We start from the raw sequence: 14082 nt of genomic DNA on the forward strand, positions 1-14082 counted from the left end.
TTTTTCTCCAATCGAAGAGGAAGACTAGTCCAGATCAATTAGGATTTCCTGTTTGATACCATCCCTTATAGGCCATTTTTCCTGTACTCCGCCAGCAGAGTCACTCTCCTGCTCACCATTTTCTGACGTCCGGGCCATTGTTTAATGACTCGATATAGAACTTTCCCATGACACAGCGAGCCAACACGGTTTATGTTTAAGTTTCCTTTGATCCATAACAGAAAACCCATTAATAACAAACAAAGGGCCCAATGTTGACTGTTGACTTACCCTAACATATGATCAAATGAATAATCCATTCACAGCACTTACAACCAAAACGAAAAAAGGAAAATAAAGGAACGCGTTTCAGAAGAATTGTTAGGGTTACTTAAGTTACTTAAGAAGTTACTTACAGACACTCATTCTAAAGCATGCTATGGTCTTCGTTTAAGAGGGAAGGCTCACCGTATCACATGTAAAGGAGAAAAAGGGCAAAAGATTAATCATTTTACAAATAATAATAACTTACGTACTAGGAAAAAGCTACAGTGCCCCATGTATCACCATGATTACAAAGATGCAAACACAGGATTGATCCCATGCTCGCAAAATGCAAACACAGAATCAACCCCATGCTCGCCCCCACCCAGAATGCAAAGATGCAAACACAGGATTGATCCCACGCTCGCAAAATGCAAACACAGAATCAACCCCATGCTCATAGGCTACACAACACACAAGCGACACAAGCTGGGCCAGGATAAAATGCAAGAAAATTGCATTTACCTTTTTTTTAAAACACTAATTTACCCCCATCGCTGAAGGTAGTGGGTGTGTTTAGGTAATCGTAACTTTCACTCTTCTTTTTTTTTTTTGAATCCCCGCCTTCATTTGTTTTTTTGAACTTTCAGAATCGTTTTTTGGGATTATATTATCCCCCCCCCCTTTTTACTTCAGCTGATACCTTTTTTTATGTGGTTCCTCCTTGAGTCGGATGTTTTCCCTTTCAGGACTTACAATCGTCACTTTATGAAGAGAATCAACTCCGAATCAAACTGCAAATGGAGGTCGACAGCAAGGATTCCGAAATTGAACAACTATCTCAGAAGTTGGCTTCGGCATCAGCTGATACCGTATCAAATATTAGTAGCGGAGCAGAGAACGAATCAGAAGAGGGAGTTCAAGTGAGGAGTCCAGTGTTTTAACGTGCATGGAACTCATCTTAACCTAATCTTTGCGTTTGATAGGATTCTTGGTTAGAAGGCTGGCTTTTTATTCCTTCAAAACAAAATATTCGGCGCCATGGTTGGCGAAAACAATACGTGGTCGTGTCGTCCAAGAAGATCTTCTTTTATAATTCAGAGAGAGACAAGCAGAACCGATCCCGTTCTCATCCTAGACTTGAACAAAGTCTTCCACGTCCGTTCTGTTACACAGGGCGATGTCATACGCGCTGATGCCAAAGAGATTCCCCGTATTTTTCAGATTCTCTACGCCGGCGAAGGTATGGAAATCTATTTATATTTGTTTTATTTTAAATCAGCCTTTTAATTTTATGATTTCTGTCCTGGAAGGCGAATCTCGTAAACCAGACGAGAGCACCCCACCGCCGGATTTAGTCGGTCGTGAGGAAAAACCTGGAACTGTTAATCACAAAGGCCACGAACTTGTGGCTATTAGTTTCCACATGCCAACCACTTGTGAAGTGTGCTCAAAACCTTTGTGGCATATGTTCCGACCCCACCTGCCCTTGAGTGCCGCCGGTGTCGCATCAAAGGTATTTAAACTAATCTGATAAGTCATAGGATAATCACAAGTGGCTAATTTTTTGTTAACCTCATTTTGCAGTTCACAAAGAACATTTGGATAAGCGTGAGGAAATTATCGCTCTCTGCAAAGTCCACTACGATCCTAATACAGCCAAAGAGATGCTCTTATTAGCAGGGACGATAGAAGAACAACAGCAGTTGATATCGCGTCTGTCGAAAAAGATCCAGAAATTTAATACTTAATAGATAAACTGTTACTCAGCTGGTCTATGCGGGTATTTGACATTCTATGATTCGTTTAAAGTCATTAAATGTCACGAACTTGAAGACTAACATAATTGATTGAATCTGAAATTCATCCCTGCTGATGTGATTGCATGGGAAAAAGTTGCACAAAGTAGCAAAACAAATCGATAGAAAAGTGCAGTTGATGAACTCTCTTCTTTAGCAGTAAATGAGATTGTGGCACCGAGGGAATACGAAAGATACAAGAAAATAAGAAATGGAAGAGAAAGCTTCTTCTCGTTTTATTTGATGTGTTAGTGCGTGCGTGCGTGAACCACGTACAAGTCGGCGCGGATGGCTCTGCGCAGTCGTTCTGTGATTACGGTAAGGAGATGTGTTCAGCGTTAGGTCGACCTGGGCGACAGTTGGCCAGCCTTCGTCATCGAAGAGAGAGTGTTACCCGCCTGCAAATGTTTGTTGATTGCTTCACATTTTTTCGAAAGAACGATCTGGTTCGTCATTCACTGCGGCCTACATCGAGTGTTGATCTAGTTTGTGTCGACGGTCATCGTCCTCAATTGCAAAAATATGGCCTTAACGTACTAGTAGCGTTTGAGGCAACAGGTTGCTTTTGGAAAGATTGTTTCTTTTCAGCAACACGTGTGGTGCTTTCGATTCTTTCCAAATGCCGCGAGAGCAGCAGCTGGATCGTGTGGGAGGAGGCGGAGTGAGTCGGCAAAACAGACGGCCACCACTGATCAAGAATCAGTTGGATGCTGTTTAATGTTAGATCCTCACTACAGCAATAGTAGCATGTATTTGGGCGATGAGGGAACTTATGTCTGTAAAGCATTCAGTCCTCGATCTTACGTCATTCAAAAGGTGCTTTTGAAAAAATATTATACTTTTTTTTCCTCGCTCCGCCCTTCGTGTTATTATTGGTTTTTTTAGTTTCTCGGTGTCGTCTGGATGTGGTAGATCCGGTGTGGGGGTGTTGTCGAGCTGGATTGTATGAGAAAAGAGAAAAGGCCGATCAATACACGTCGTTGCTCGAGTGGATGGTTTTTGGGTGGGCGGATACATTCGATCGAGGGTGTGCAACAGGGATTCTTTATTTTCCCTCTTTTTCTCCATATTTTCCGATTTTTTTTGCGCCCCAAGATTTCCGATCAGATGAATGGATGGGCAAAAGCGGCTGTGCAGAAAAGGGTTGAGATCGGATGGAAGCTCTGACGTCAGCAGGCCCACGTCATTCCTGCGATACCATTGATCGGTCATATCCCACTCTTGACTATTTCAACCTCTCGTCTTTTCGATGTTTTCAATGGCACTTTCCCTTTGTTTTTATTTTTACTGTTGTTGCGCTACGTTCTATCTTGACAACCGTATCTGTTGTGTATTGTGTTGTCGCTAGTAGGATTTATATTTGAACTGCGCTATCAAACAATTTAAACAAAAAAATTTAAAATACACATTGTATTAAAAAAACATACACGATCACCAACATTAATTAGGGCATTCGTTCAATTTATGTCCCCTCTTTTACACTAAAAAAATGAAATTTAGATATAATTAGTTAATTTTATAAAATTTCTTCTTACTTTTATTCACTGAATATGCCTTAATCGGTTTTCGGCGCTTCTTTTGCACCTTTTTTTTCTTAGATAGTTGTTCCTGGAAATAGATAAATTAAAAGATTAATTAGAAAAATTAAAATAAATATATACAAAAAAATCTTACCGCATGACTGGATGCCATTGGTGACACGACGGACGTTGGCAGGATGGCAGGGGTCTCGACGGCCGGCGGCAAGATGGCCGGTGGAACTTCGGCCGGCGGCAAGATGGCCGGTGGAACCACGGCTGGTAGCAAGATGTCAGGTTGTTCGAAAGGAGCATCTTGTCCATCAGACACCTGCTCAGGTTCCCCGGCCGAATCGCCGATGCTTAATGGTGAAGCTTCGCTGGCCAGCAAAGCCTCGCAATATAGCAAGGCTTCGCCGTCCAGCTCTACCTCACCGTTGACATCGGCTGGTCCGGCCTGTTCCACTGTAGCAGCCCTAGAACAAATAGTTAAAATACGTTAATTAAATTTTAAAAAAGAATTTACCTTAATTGTTAACTTACCTTAAATTACGTAGAAATTCCCTAATGAGGGACCTACAGTTATTGCAGTTTGAAAAATCCGTCCATTCGGGTGTGTCGTACCCGACATATTTTAGCAATTATTGGACCTTTCGTCGATTTTCAAACTGCGCAACCCTAAAAACGGCGAAGAAAAATAATTAAAAAACAATAAGATAAAAAAAATTTAAAAATGAAATTAAATTTGATAATGTTACACTTACCTTCGGTTTAAACAATCCTCAACCTCGAAATCTTGGTACATGTTGTACATGTTGGAGGGGACTTGGTGGATGGGGACTTGGTGATTCCTCGGCATCTTGGTGATAGATAGTGAATGAACCTTGAGTTCAAAGGGCATGCGGACATTGGACCCCCAACAGTGACCCCGGAGGGTACCCCGACACCAGCCCCCCGACAGTAGCCCCCCGACACCACCCCCCCGACAGTAGCCCCCCCCGACACCATCCCCCCAACAGTAGCCCCCCCGACACCAGTCCCCCCGACATTGGCCCCCACCGTTTTTGCAGGGGGGCTACAGTCGGCGAAGAGGGCGACACCAGCCCCCCCCTGGCAATAGAAGTGGGGGGGCCTTTGTCGTGTAGGCATACGACACCAGCCCCCCCTCTCTTAAAATCATTCAAGTAAGGGGGGGCCAGTGTCGTACTATCAACCGACACCAGCCCCCCCCCCTTTGATCTGTCGCGGTGGTAGCCGACACCAGTTCCCTTGTCAGTGCTTTAGTTGAACGTTGTATATTATCGAATGTTGCTGCTACTATTGTGTGTAGGTTTGTGTTAATTTTTAGCTATTTGTTTGTAAATAGTTAGCAAGATTCATTAATTTTTGTTTGGGTTGTGTGTGTTTGTTCAGTTGGCAGTGGATGGCAGTGCTAGGAATCACCTATTTGAATTGGAAGGAATGTTGCACATATCCACATGCAGCCTCAACAGCAATATGTAAGAATTACTTTGTGACAAATATTGATTTACTAAATTTAGTGTTCATTTAGTAGAATCACAGTGGTTTAGTTTGATCACAGGGAGCATTCATTTGACAAGCATTTGTAGGATAGTCCTCATTACTGAAGTTGAATCTGAAATGAAATTCATGAAGGAACTGCAGCGAGGAATTCAAAGTTTGGTGAAACGGAGATAATGTGATGGACTATTCACTATGTGATTCATCGTGTGATTCACATCAGTGTTCTCGTATTGATGAAATGCTGGAAATAAGGTATAGGGTGAGATGTGTGAATGAGGACTCCAAAACCGTTTCTAAGAAAGGTGTTAATACACTATTTAAGATGTTAAATTTTTTTTAAAAGGTACGCCAATTTAATGATTGAATTGAAGTCAGGTTATTGAACGAATTTCGATTTCCCGTCCTTAGATTTTTGCCGGTTGTTTAGCGGCTACCTACAGCTGTACTCTCTGCCCAGTCTCATCTCTGCACCAACACTGTTCCAGGCATTTTGTAAGGATTAAACATATCCTTATTGAGTCCTTTTGGGCGTGGATACGGTTGCATTATTATCGCCGAGCTAAACGCAATTGCTCCATCTCCAATTTCTCATTGACTGTTTACAGATTCATCAATGTTTCAACGTTCCATGCTGAATTGGTAGAGCCTTTAGGATGGAGGTCTATATTAAGAGTGAGGTATTAAAACTAGCTCAATTGAAAAGAATTATTATAACTTTAAGCTTTCTTTTAGTATTACGACGGATGGCTGAGCGTAACTGGAGCCATCCTTAGTGTAGTCGTCGTGTGTTTGAGAAATTGGCCAACCACGCTCGTCACGTTTGGCTACCTGTTTTCTTATTCGCATTTTTTAATCATCTATTCCAAACCCGGTACGTAAGATTTATGCCAGCATTGTAACAATGAACTAGGTATTGTTTCTCCAAAACAGCCAAGCTGGAACCGAAACTGTGAAGAACCACGCACAAACATGGAATGAACAAAGTTCGAAGAAAAAAGCCAAAAACAAACATTTTTATATTATTGTTACATAGAATGACTGAGTCAAGTAATCGTTACTTCTGGGTTTAAAATGTAGCTTTGTGTAGATGTTTTACGCGTAGTGCGCAATATAATGCTCAGTTTGCACATGCAGTGTTAATCATTACTTGGCGGGTCTGGATTTCTGGCAGCACCTCGTATGAAATGATCGTAAATTTCCTTTGCCAGTTGACGGTAAGCTTGACGATCTTCGGTTTGGGTCGGAATATCTTCTCTGTTTTCGTTTTGTTCTTGGATTTCTTGGCAAAGAACACTGTTGCAAGTTAGATCTTGAGCCTGCTGTTTCCTTCGAGAACGTAATGTTTGCAATGTTTTTTCCAGGATGGCCTCGGGATTCGAAGATGCACATCGAATTCGCCTCCATTTGCGCCTGTTAGGTAATTCCTTCTGGCACACAGATGCACTTTTAGGATGCACAAGTGGAGATTCCCAACGCGAAGGTGGAGATCCACGGCACGAAAGTGGAGATTCACGGCGCGATGGTGGAGACTCACGGCGCAAAGGTGGAGATCCACGGCACGAAAGTGGATATTCACGGCGCGAGGTTGGAGACTCACGGCGCGAAGGTGGAGATCCACGGCACGAAAGTGGAGATTCACGGCACGAAAGAGGAGATTCACGGCGCGAGGGTGGAGACTCACGGCGCGAAGGTGGAGATCCACGGCACGAAAGTGGATATTCACGGCACGAAAGTGGAGATTCACGGCGCGAGGGTGGAGACTCACGGCGCGAAGGTGGAGATTCGGGGCGCACGGGGGGACTTTCAGGGCGCACAGGTGGAGATTCAGGGCGACCAGGAGGAGTTTCAGGGCGCAATTCCCCACGATTGCGGCGCGCTTCAGCTCTCTCGTTTCTCTCCATTGCCCTTTGGTGATTGTACGGCACGCGTACTCCGGCCGGAAATCTTTGTCTTCGTTGTGGCACCTCAGGCAAACTGTCATCAGACAGCACACCTTCGTATAGCTGTTCTCCGTTTTCGTTGGCCTCTTCATCAGCACGTATCTAAATGGAAACAAATGCCATAATTTTTATGACGTCAATTTACTTGTAAATTTTACTCTACAAATTTTACCTGTATGTTGAAGGTTTTTCGAGTGGTCTCCAAGCATTCCCGGATTGTCAATTGACCGTCCTCAAGCCGCTCTGCATTCCGGGCAATTTTTCTATTTCTCTTTTGCAGCGCCTTTGTGGATCCTCGGCCAATAACTTCCCCGTTCTCTGCCGCCTCGAAATCCCGAGACTTCGATTCTTCCGCTTCCTTCATTTCGTCTAATAAACAAAAACAGTAGGTAATTCAATTTACATTAAAAACATAATAAACTTCTTACCAATAAAATCCCAAACATTTAGGTGAGCATGGACACAGCGTTTATTGAACCACCTGTGCCATGCCTCGACAAAATTATTGGTTCTCTGTTCCCTTCCGAAACAGCTAAATTTTTCTGGGGTCACGGTACCCAACCAATAGCCCGTCCAGTATGTGTATAGGGAGGCGATTGCCCGCCGTACCTCGCCAGATTCACGTGATAAACGGCGCCTATGTGAGCGTCTTATGTCCTAAATAATGTAAGTATTACAAGTAAATAGTATTAAAAAAGAAATAATAATAATAAATACCTCGAATCCCTCATAGATTTTATGAGGCGGCAGGAGAGCAATGCCTATCATTTCTTGAATGATGTGGGCAACGACACCACCGCTCCGGTAGCTAGTGTTGAGATGTAGTTTTCCTGCTTTTTTAATTATGGCCTGCCCATAATGGAACCAGCATCCCCTTGGTTCCGCACGCAAGATAAATTCCGGCACAGCACCCATCAGAGCAAGCTCGAAGTCAGAAATAACTTCTACAATTGTGATGGGTGCATGGGGGAAGCACGCTTCATATGCCTGAATAATGAGTCGAATAACGGCATTGTACAGGTTGCGCGTTTTTCTTGTCATCAAGACAAACGCCAGCGGAAACGCCTGAAACAGGTAAGACAAATTAGTATTTTTTAACCGACTAACTTATATATATTGTTACCTTATTGAAGCATCCCACATGGACAGTCAATAACTGGTAAAAAAGCCCCGGTACTGTCCTGAACGTGCCATCCAGGTGCAGTACGGTGGACTCCCCAAGCTGGCTAAGGAGGATGGGGGATAAAAAAACAAAAGCTACGCCTGGAACCTCACCATCCTCGTCAGAGTGGGCCGTTCCATGGAAAAATTGTGCGCCGCGTATGGTTTGTCTAATATGGTACGTCTAAATATTATGCGGTTTCTAAATTATTTATCTATTTTCTTACCCGAATTCAGGATGAGTCTCCATAGACTCCAACATTTCCTGAGTCGTCGTAGGTGGAGGAGGCTGGTTAGCCCTCTTTTCACGTTGAATTCTTCTCTCCAGCGCTGGGTTAAGAGCGATTCTTGCTTCTGGATGGACACTTCTCGCTAACTCCAAGATCTTTTTGGGTCCTTGTCTCCCCATTCTCGGCGTGCGAGCTATCGCCAAGCATTCCTGAACCGCAGCTGCTCGATGCTGTTCGCGAAATTGAGACTCATGATTATGCACTCCCGTTTGAGTGTAAATTCCATTTCTCATGGATATTTTGCAATGGCACCCACCAGTTTTTCGGTTCATGCACTCTAATATTAATGTTTCCCGTCTAACATAGTAATATTAGGTTTATCAACTATCTTTTTAAAAAAAATTATTTTACTAACCTTAACTCTTTTTTGTAGAAGATGAAGCCACACTCCGTATTGTACCTGAAAGAGTTCTTTCTAGTTCCGGGAACGACGGACACACGAACCCTGCGTGCTGCATTGGCTTTCGCCATTGTCACTCAACTTTTCAACACAGAGATAAGTACTCAACTGACTTCATTTTTGGATTTTTGGATCACTTTCTCACGAGGCTTAACCAAAATGACCTTGACTTATCCCAAGCCTTGACTGACCTTACACACACAAGTATGAGCAAATCGCCCTTTAGGGCGAATGAATCAATATTCTTCCCACGGGAAAAAAAGTTAAGTCTAAAACTTTTTAAATTCCTGTCCAATATCACCATGTAGAAGTAAATTATTTCTTGGGGTATTATTTATTATTTTAGTTGGGGTACAAATCTTGTATGCATGTTGCTTCCTGATTAAACGACCGCAAAAATAGCGTAAGAAAAGAAAAAGATAAAACAAATCCTTCTTCTATGGATGGTTGTAACGAGCTTTGAATGCATTAGAGTGAAGTATTACGGAAACAAGCTTAGGGGAAGAAATTAACAGTTAACATTATAGACTTATTAGTCGGTGAAGCATTAAGTACGACGTACTGGCACAGACGAAAAGGCATGCGCTTTTTGGTTTCCTTTACAACCCCGACTTTTTCCCTTGGCAATAGGACGACGAAAAACAGAGGGAATCGCGAGTAATTATGAAGAACCCAGAATTAATAAAAGAAAACATTGTCAGAATCCCATTGATTCACTTCTATTTTTATTACGTTCCAAACTGCAAAAATATGGTGGAATTCACCAGTCGAAGAAAATGTGGCAAAAATAAAGCAGCTCAAACAGTGGAATTTAGGGTCAATAGTTTTTTGCACTCTTTCTTCACTGTGCATCAGTTTTCGTACGCTGTTTAGCGCTGCTTTGTAAGTCTGAGCTCCCGTCGATGATATCCTGTTCTCATTTGAAATGTTGAAAGAAAAAATTGTTTGAAACTGTTACTTAAAAAAAATGCTGGCATAAATCTTACGTACCGGGTTTGGAATAGATGATAAAAAAATGCGAATAAGAATACAGGTAGCCAAACGTGACGTGCGTGGTTGGCCAATTTCTCAAACACACGACGACTACACTAAGGATGGCTCCAGTTACGCTCAGCCATCCGTCGTAATACTAAAAGAAAGCTTAAAGTTATAATAATTCTTTTCAATTGAGCTATTTTTAATACCTCACTCTTAATATAGGCCTCCATCCTAAAGGCTCTACCAATTCAGCATGGAACGTTGAAACATTGATGAATCTGTAAACAGTCAATGAGAAATTGGAGATGGAGCAATTGCTTTTAGCTCGGCGATAATAATGCAACCGTATCCACGCCCAAAAGGACTCAATAAGGATATGTTTAATCCTTACAAAATGCCTGGAACAGTGTTGGTGCAGAGATGAGACTGGGCAGAGAGTACAGCTGTAGGTAGCCGCTAAACAACCGGCAAAAATCTAAGGACGGGAAATCGAAATTCGTTCAATACCCTGACTTCAATTCAATCATTAAATTGGCGTACCTTTTAAAAAAATTTAACATCTTAAATAGTGTATTAACACCTTTCTTAGAAACGGTTTTGGAGTCCTCATTCACACATCTCACCATATACCTTATTTCCAGCATTTCATCAATACGAGAACACTGATGTGAATCACACGATGAATCACATAGTGAATAGTCCATCACATTATCTCCGTTTCACCAAACTTTGAATTCCTCGCTGCAGTTCCTTCATGAATTTCATTTCAGATTCAACTTCAGTAATGAGGACTATCCTACAAATGCTTGTCAAATGAATGCTCCCTGTGATCAAACTAAACCACTGTGATCCTACTAAATAAACACTAAATTTAAGTAAATCAATATTTGGCACAAAGTAATTCTTACATATTGCTGTTGAGGCTGCATGTGGATATGTGCAACATTCCTTCCACTTCAAATAGGTGATTCCTAGCACTGCCATCCACTGCCAACTGAACAAACACACACAACCCAAACAAAAATTAATGAATCTTGCTAACTATTTACAAACAAATAGCTAAAAATTAACACAAACCTACACACAATAGTAGCAGCAACATTCGATAATATACAACGTTCAACTAAAGCACTGACAAGGGAACTGGTGTCGACTACCACCGCGACAGATCAAAGGGGGGGCTGGTGTCGGTTGATACTACGACACTGCCCCCCCTTACTTGAATGATTTTAAGAGAGGGGGCTGATGTCGTATGCCTACACGACAAAGGCCCCTCCGCTTCTATTGCCAGGGGGGGCTGGTGTCGCCCTCTTCGCCGACTGTAGCCCCCCTGCAAAAACGGTGGGGGCCAATGTCAGGGTGGGACTGGTGTCGGGGGGCTACTGTCGGGGGGGATGGTGTCGGGGGGCTACTGTCGGGGGGATGGTGTCGGGGGTGGCTATTGTCGGGGGCTGGTGTCGGGGGGGTTCTGGTGTCGGGGTACCCTCCGGGGCCACTGTTGGGGGTCCAATGTCGCGTTCCCATTTAGTTGAACGTTATTTCAGCCATTTGTGAGCTAATTTTATGATTTTTTAATTTCTAGTTTTGGAATATCGGATCTTGCTGCTACTATTGTTTGTAAGTTATGTTAATTTTTAGCAATTTCTTTGTAACGTAACTACGTACGTGTAATGTAACAAACGAACACTAAATTAAAGTAAATTTCCCGATAGGGATTCTATCAAAACTCGCATTTCCCAACCCCCTGATACAGGCACCCTTACCCTTCTACAACGACCGGTAGATCGACCGACACTTTTTCTGAGACTTTACCCCAGAGATGGCTCTGATGGCGCGGCGATTTCAGGGGTGTCCGCACTAATTTTTCGTTCGTTTTTTTTTTAGATGCTGTGCCGCTGAGATTGGTCTCCATTTGTAGAGGAAATAACGCAGCAGCTCCCGGTCGAGTCACCGTTTTTATCGGCTGAACGACGAAGGAGTGTGGAGCAGTTTAGTCAGCCAACTCGAGTCAATTTCAGGGTCTCGTACGTATCCTTTATACGTTTTCCTATTTTAGATGCTGCGTCGCAAAACTTGACGTAGTGTTGTAGAGGAGATAACGCGGAGATTAACGAAGGGGTCCTGTCAATTATCGGCTCAACAATAAAGGAATGCAGAGCAATCTAAGAGCGACTCGACATTTCTGGAGATTTTTTTTCAGAGAGCTGGCGCGTCGGTCATGAAGATAGGGAAAAATCAGGCCGCGAAGTTATTTTTCAAGGCGAGGCTTTGTGCGTCGCCCGGCAACGGACAGGTTTTTTCACAGGCGGTGTGAGCTCCATTGTTTCGATCATGGTCGTCTACATAAAAAGGGGCAACTACGGAACGCCGTTTGATCCACTTTTTAATAGACAACTCTTTTTCGATAGTTGTCCATTTATTTAGCAAATAAATAAAAAACTTGTACTGCCATGTAGCGATTTCGATAGACGACGCCTTCAAGGGAGGAGGAGTCTACAACATATTGAATTTATCGATCGATTGTTAGGCCGATTTTGATCAGCATTGTATAGTTAATGAATGACAACTTGACGAGATCTTGACACGCACGTTGGAAGTGTACGCGTGTTTGCACCTCGATGAGCGTTGCACAATAACAAAGCTCCGTTGGTGAGCGTATTGATTAATAAAGGTATTTAAGGCATTATCCAATTAGTCATGCCATAATGTCTCACTTTGTTGGCAGCTAGGTGAAGTCCTTGAGTGCCTCAAGAAGGAATCGCCGAGCATCGTCATACAGGTAAAAGTCATAGTAGTTTTTTTGTTTAGTTTTACATGTTCAATAATTTGATTTTGTTTTGTTTTAGCAGTATTTTTTCCTTCAACAATTAATCTTGCATCTCCAACCGTGGAATGAGTTACATGTGACTCGAGACAAACAAACAGTGCAATTGCAACAATATAATTAGTCAGCGGTAAACAACACATTCTATCTGAGAATAGTTTAGACTTTTTGAGCGTATCTTTTGTTTATCACATGTTGCATTTTAATTACTGTTATTTTTAAATTTATATCCATGGTTTTTCTTTGACTAGATATAAATTTGCCATTTCTTCATGCAAACCACAAGGATTCTGCTTTTGCACACACCTTCATTATTAATGTGTTTCTTCAGGTATGGTCACTATCAGCAGCTTTACACACAGTGTGCATCGTGAATACACCAATCCCAGAGAAAACATTCCAATGGAAAATATTGAGAATTTCTGCCCTTCTATCCTGAACTACACAATGCTGGTTTGCATAAATAGGCATAAAAAAACATATCAACAGTATTTTTAGTTTGCAGTTTGCTTTAACATACAACTCTATGGCATGTTAATATTAGCTAAATTTTTATTACTAGGGGCCCTCACTCCGTTCAGGAAGTTCCCGATAGGGTACGGCCTGGTCGCCAATTCGCCATAATATCTTGGAAACCGTTTGCTCTTCCGGCAAAACAGACTCCGTATACATGTCCTATGAAGCGTGTGCTGATCATCAACGCCTTCATCCCGCCTTCCCACTTTTGTCAAAATCGGCCAAAAACGACACCTCATGAAATTCTCACAAAATCAGACGGCATAATCGAAATTGAACGCTGATTTCGATTTAGTCATTGGTTTTCTCGTTAAACTAGCCGTTTTAAAAATTAACGAAAACAGTGCTGTTGGCGCACCAACTTAATTTATGGTTTTAAACGTTTAAATAAAAAACTAAAAGACTGATAGAAAAATAAACATGATTTTCGTGATTTTAATTCCATTCTGAATCGAAATCATGTATTTTAAGCAAAATTTGAAATTTGGCAAAAATTGAAAAAGTGGGAAGGCCAATAGGAAAAAACCTGATTTTCGTGATTTTCATTCAATTCTGAATCGAAATTATGTATTTTATGCCAAATTTGAAATTTGGCCAAAAATGAAAAAGTGGAAAGGGTATAGCCTTTCCAGTTTTGTTAAAATCCGCCAAAAATGACATCTCTTGAAATTCTCCAAAAATCAGACGGCATAATCGAAATTGAACGCTGATTTCGATTTAGTCATTGGTTTTTCTTTAGACTAGCCGTTTAAAAAATTAATGAAACAGTTCTGTTATTGCACCAACTTCATTTATGGTTTTTAACATGTAAATGAAAAACTATAAGACTAATAGAAAAATAAGCCTGATTTCCGTGATTTTCATTCAATTCTGAATCTAAATCATGTATT

General features: G+C 41.9%; 1 protein-coding gene and 1 long non-coding RNA gene across 3 annotated transcripts; both read left to right on the top strand.

The window, feature by feature from the left end:
• Positions 1-900: 900 nt before the first annotated feature.
• On the top strand, positions 901-1923 carry LOC116931779 (rho-associated protein kinase 1-like). The gene is made up of 4 exons (XM_045167600.1): positions 901-1166; positions 1230-1486; positions 1557-1759; positions 1831-1923. Exons 2-4 carry the CDS (start codon positions 1285-1287, stop codon positions 1921-1923), a joined length of 498 nt encoding a protein of 165 aa, XP_045023535.1. The 5' UTR covers positions 901-1166; positions 1230-1284.
• Positions 1924-12388: 10465 nt separating this feature from the next.
• LOC116935861 lies at positions 12389-13212 on the top strand. Of its 2 annotated transcripts, none has more exons than XR_006641925.1 (4): positions 12389-12523; positions 12578-12631; positions 12699-12806; positions 13008-13212. It is a non-coding gene; the product is annotated as an uncharacterized LOC116935861 (long non-coding RNA). The 2 variants fall into 2 exon arrangements; XR_006641924.1 differs by having other exon boundaries at positions 12702-12806.
• The last annotated feature ends 870 nt before the right edge of the window (positions 13213-14082 follow it).

The sequence above is a fragment of the Daphnia magna genome, unplaced genomic scaffold (genome assembly GCF_020631705.1).
Source record: "Daphnia magna isolate NIES unplaced genomic scaffold, ASM2063170v1.1 Dm_contigs239, whole genome shotgun sequence".
In the NCBI taxonomy this organism is placed as follows: domain Eukaryota; kingdom Metazoa; phylum Arthropoda; class Branchiopoda; order Diplostraca; family Daphniidae; genus Daphnia; species Daphnia magna.

Coding starts and splice junctions, on each gene's coding strand:
- LOC116931779 (XM_045167600.1), top strand. CDS start 1,285: ATGGTTGGCGAAAACAATACGTGGTCGTGTCGTCCAAGAAGATCTTCT. Junction 1,487..1,556: donor GATTCTCTACGCCGGCGAAG/GTATGGAAATCT, acceptor CTGTCCTGGAAG/GCGAATCTCGTAAACCAGAC. Junction 1,760..1,830: donor CCGCCGGTGTCGCATCAAAG/GTATTTAAACTA, acceptor CTCATTTTGCAG/TTCACAAAGAACATTTGGAT.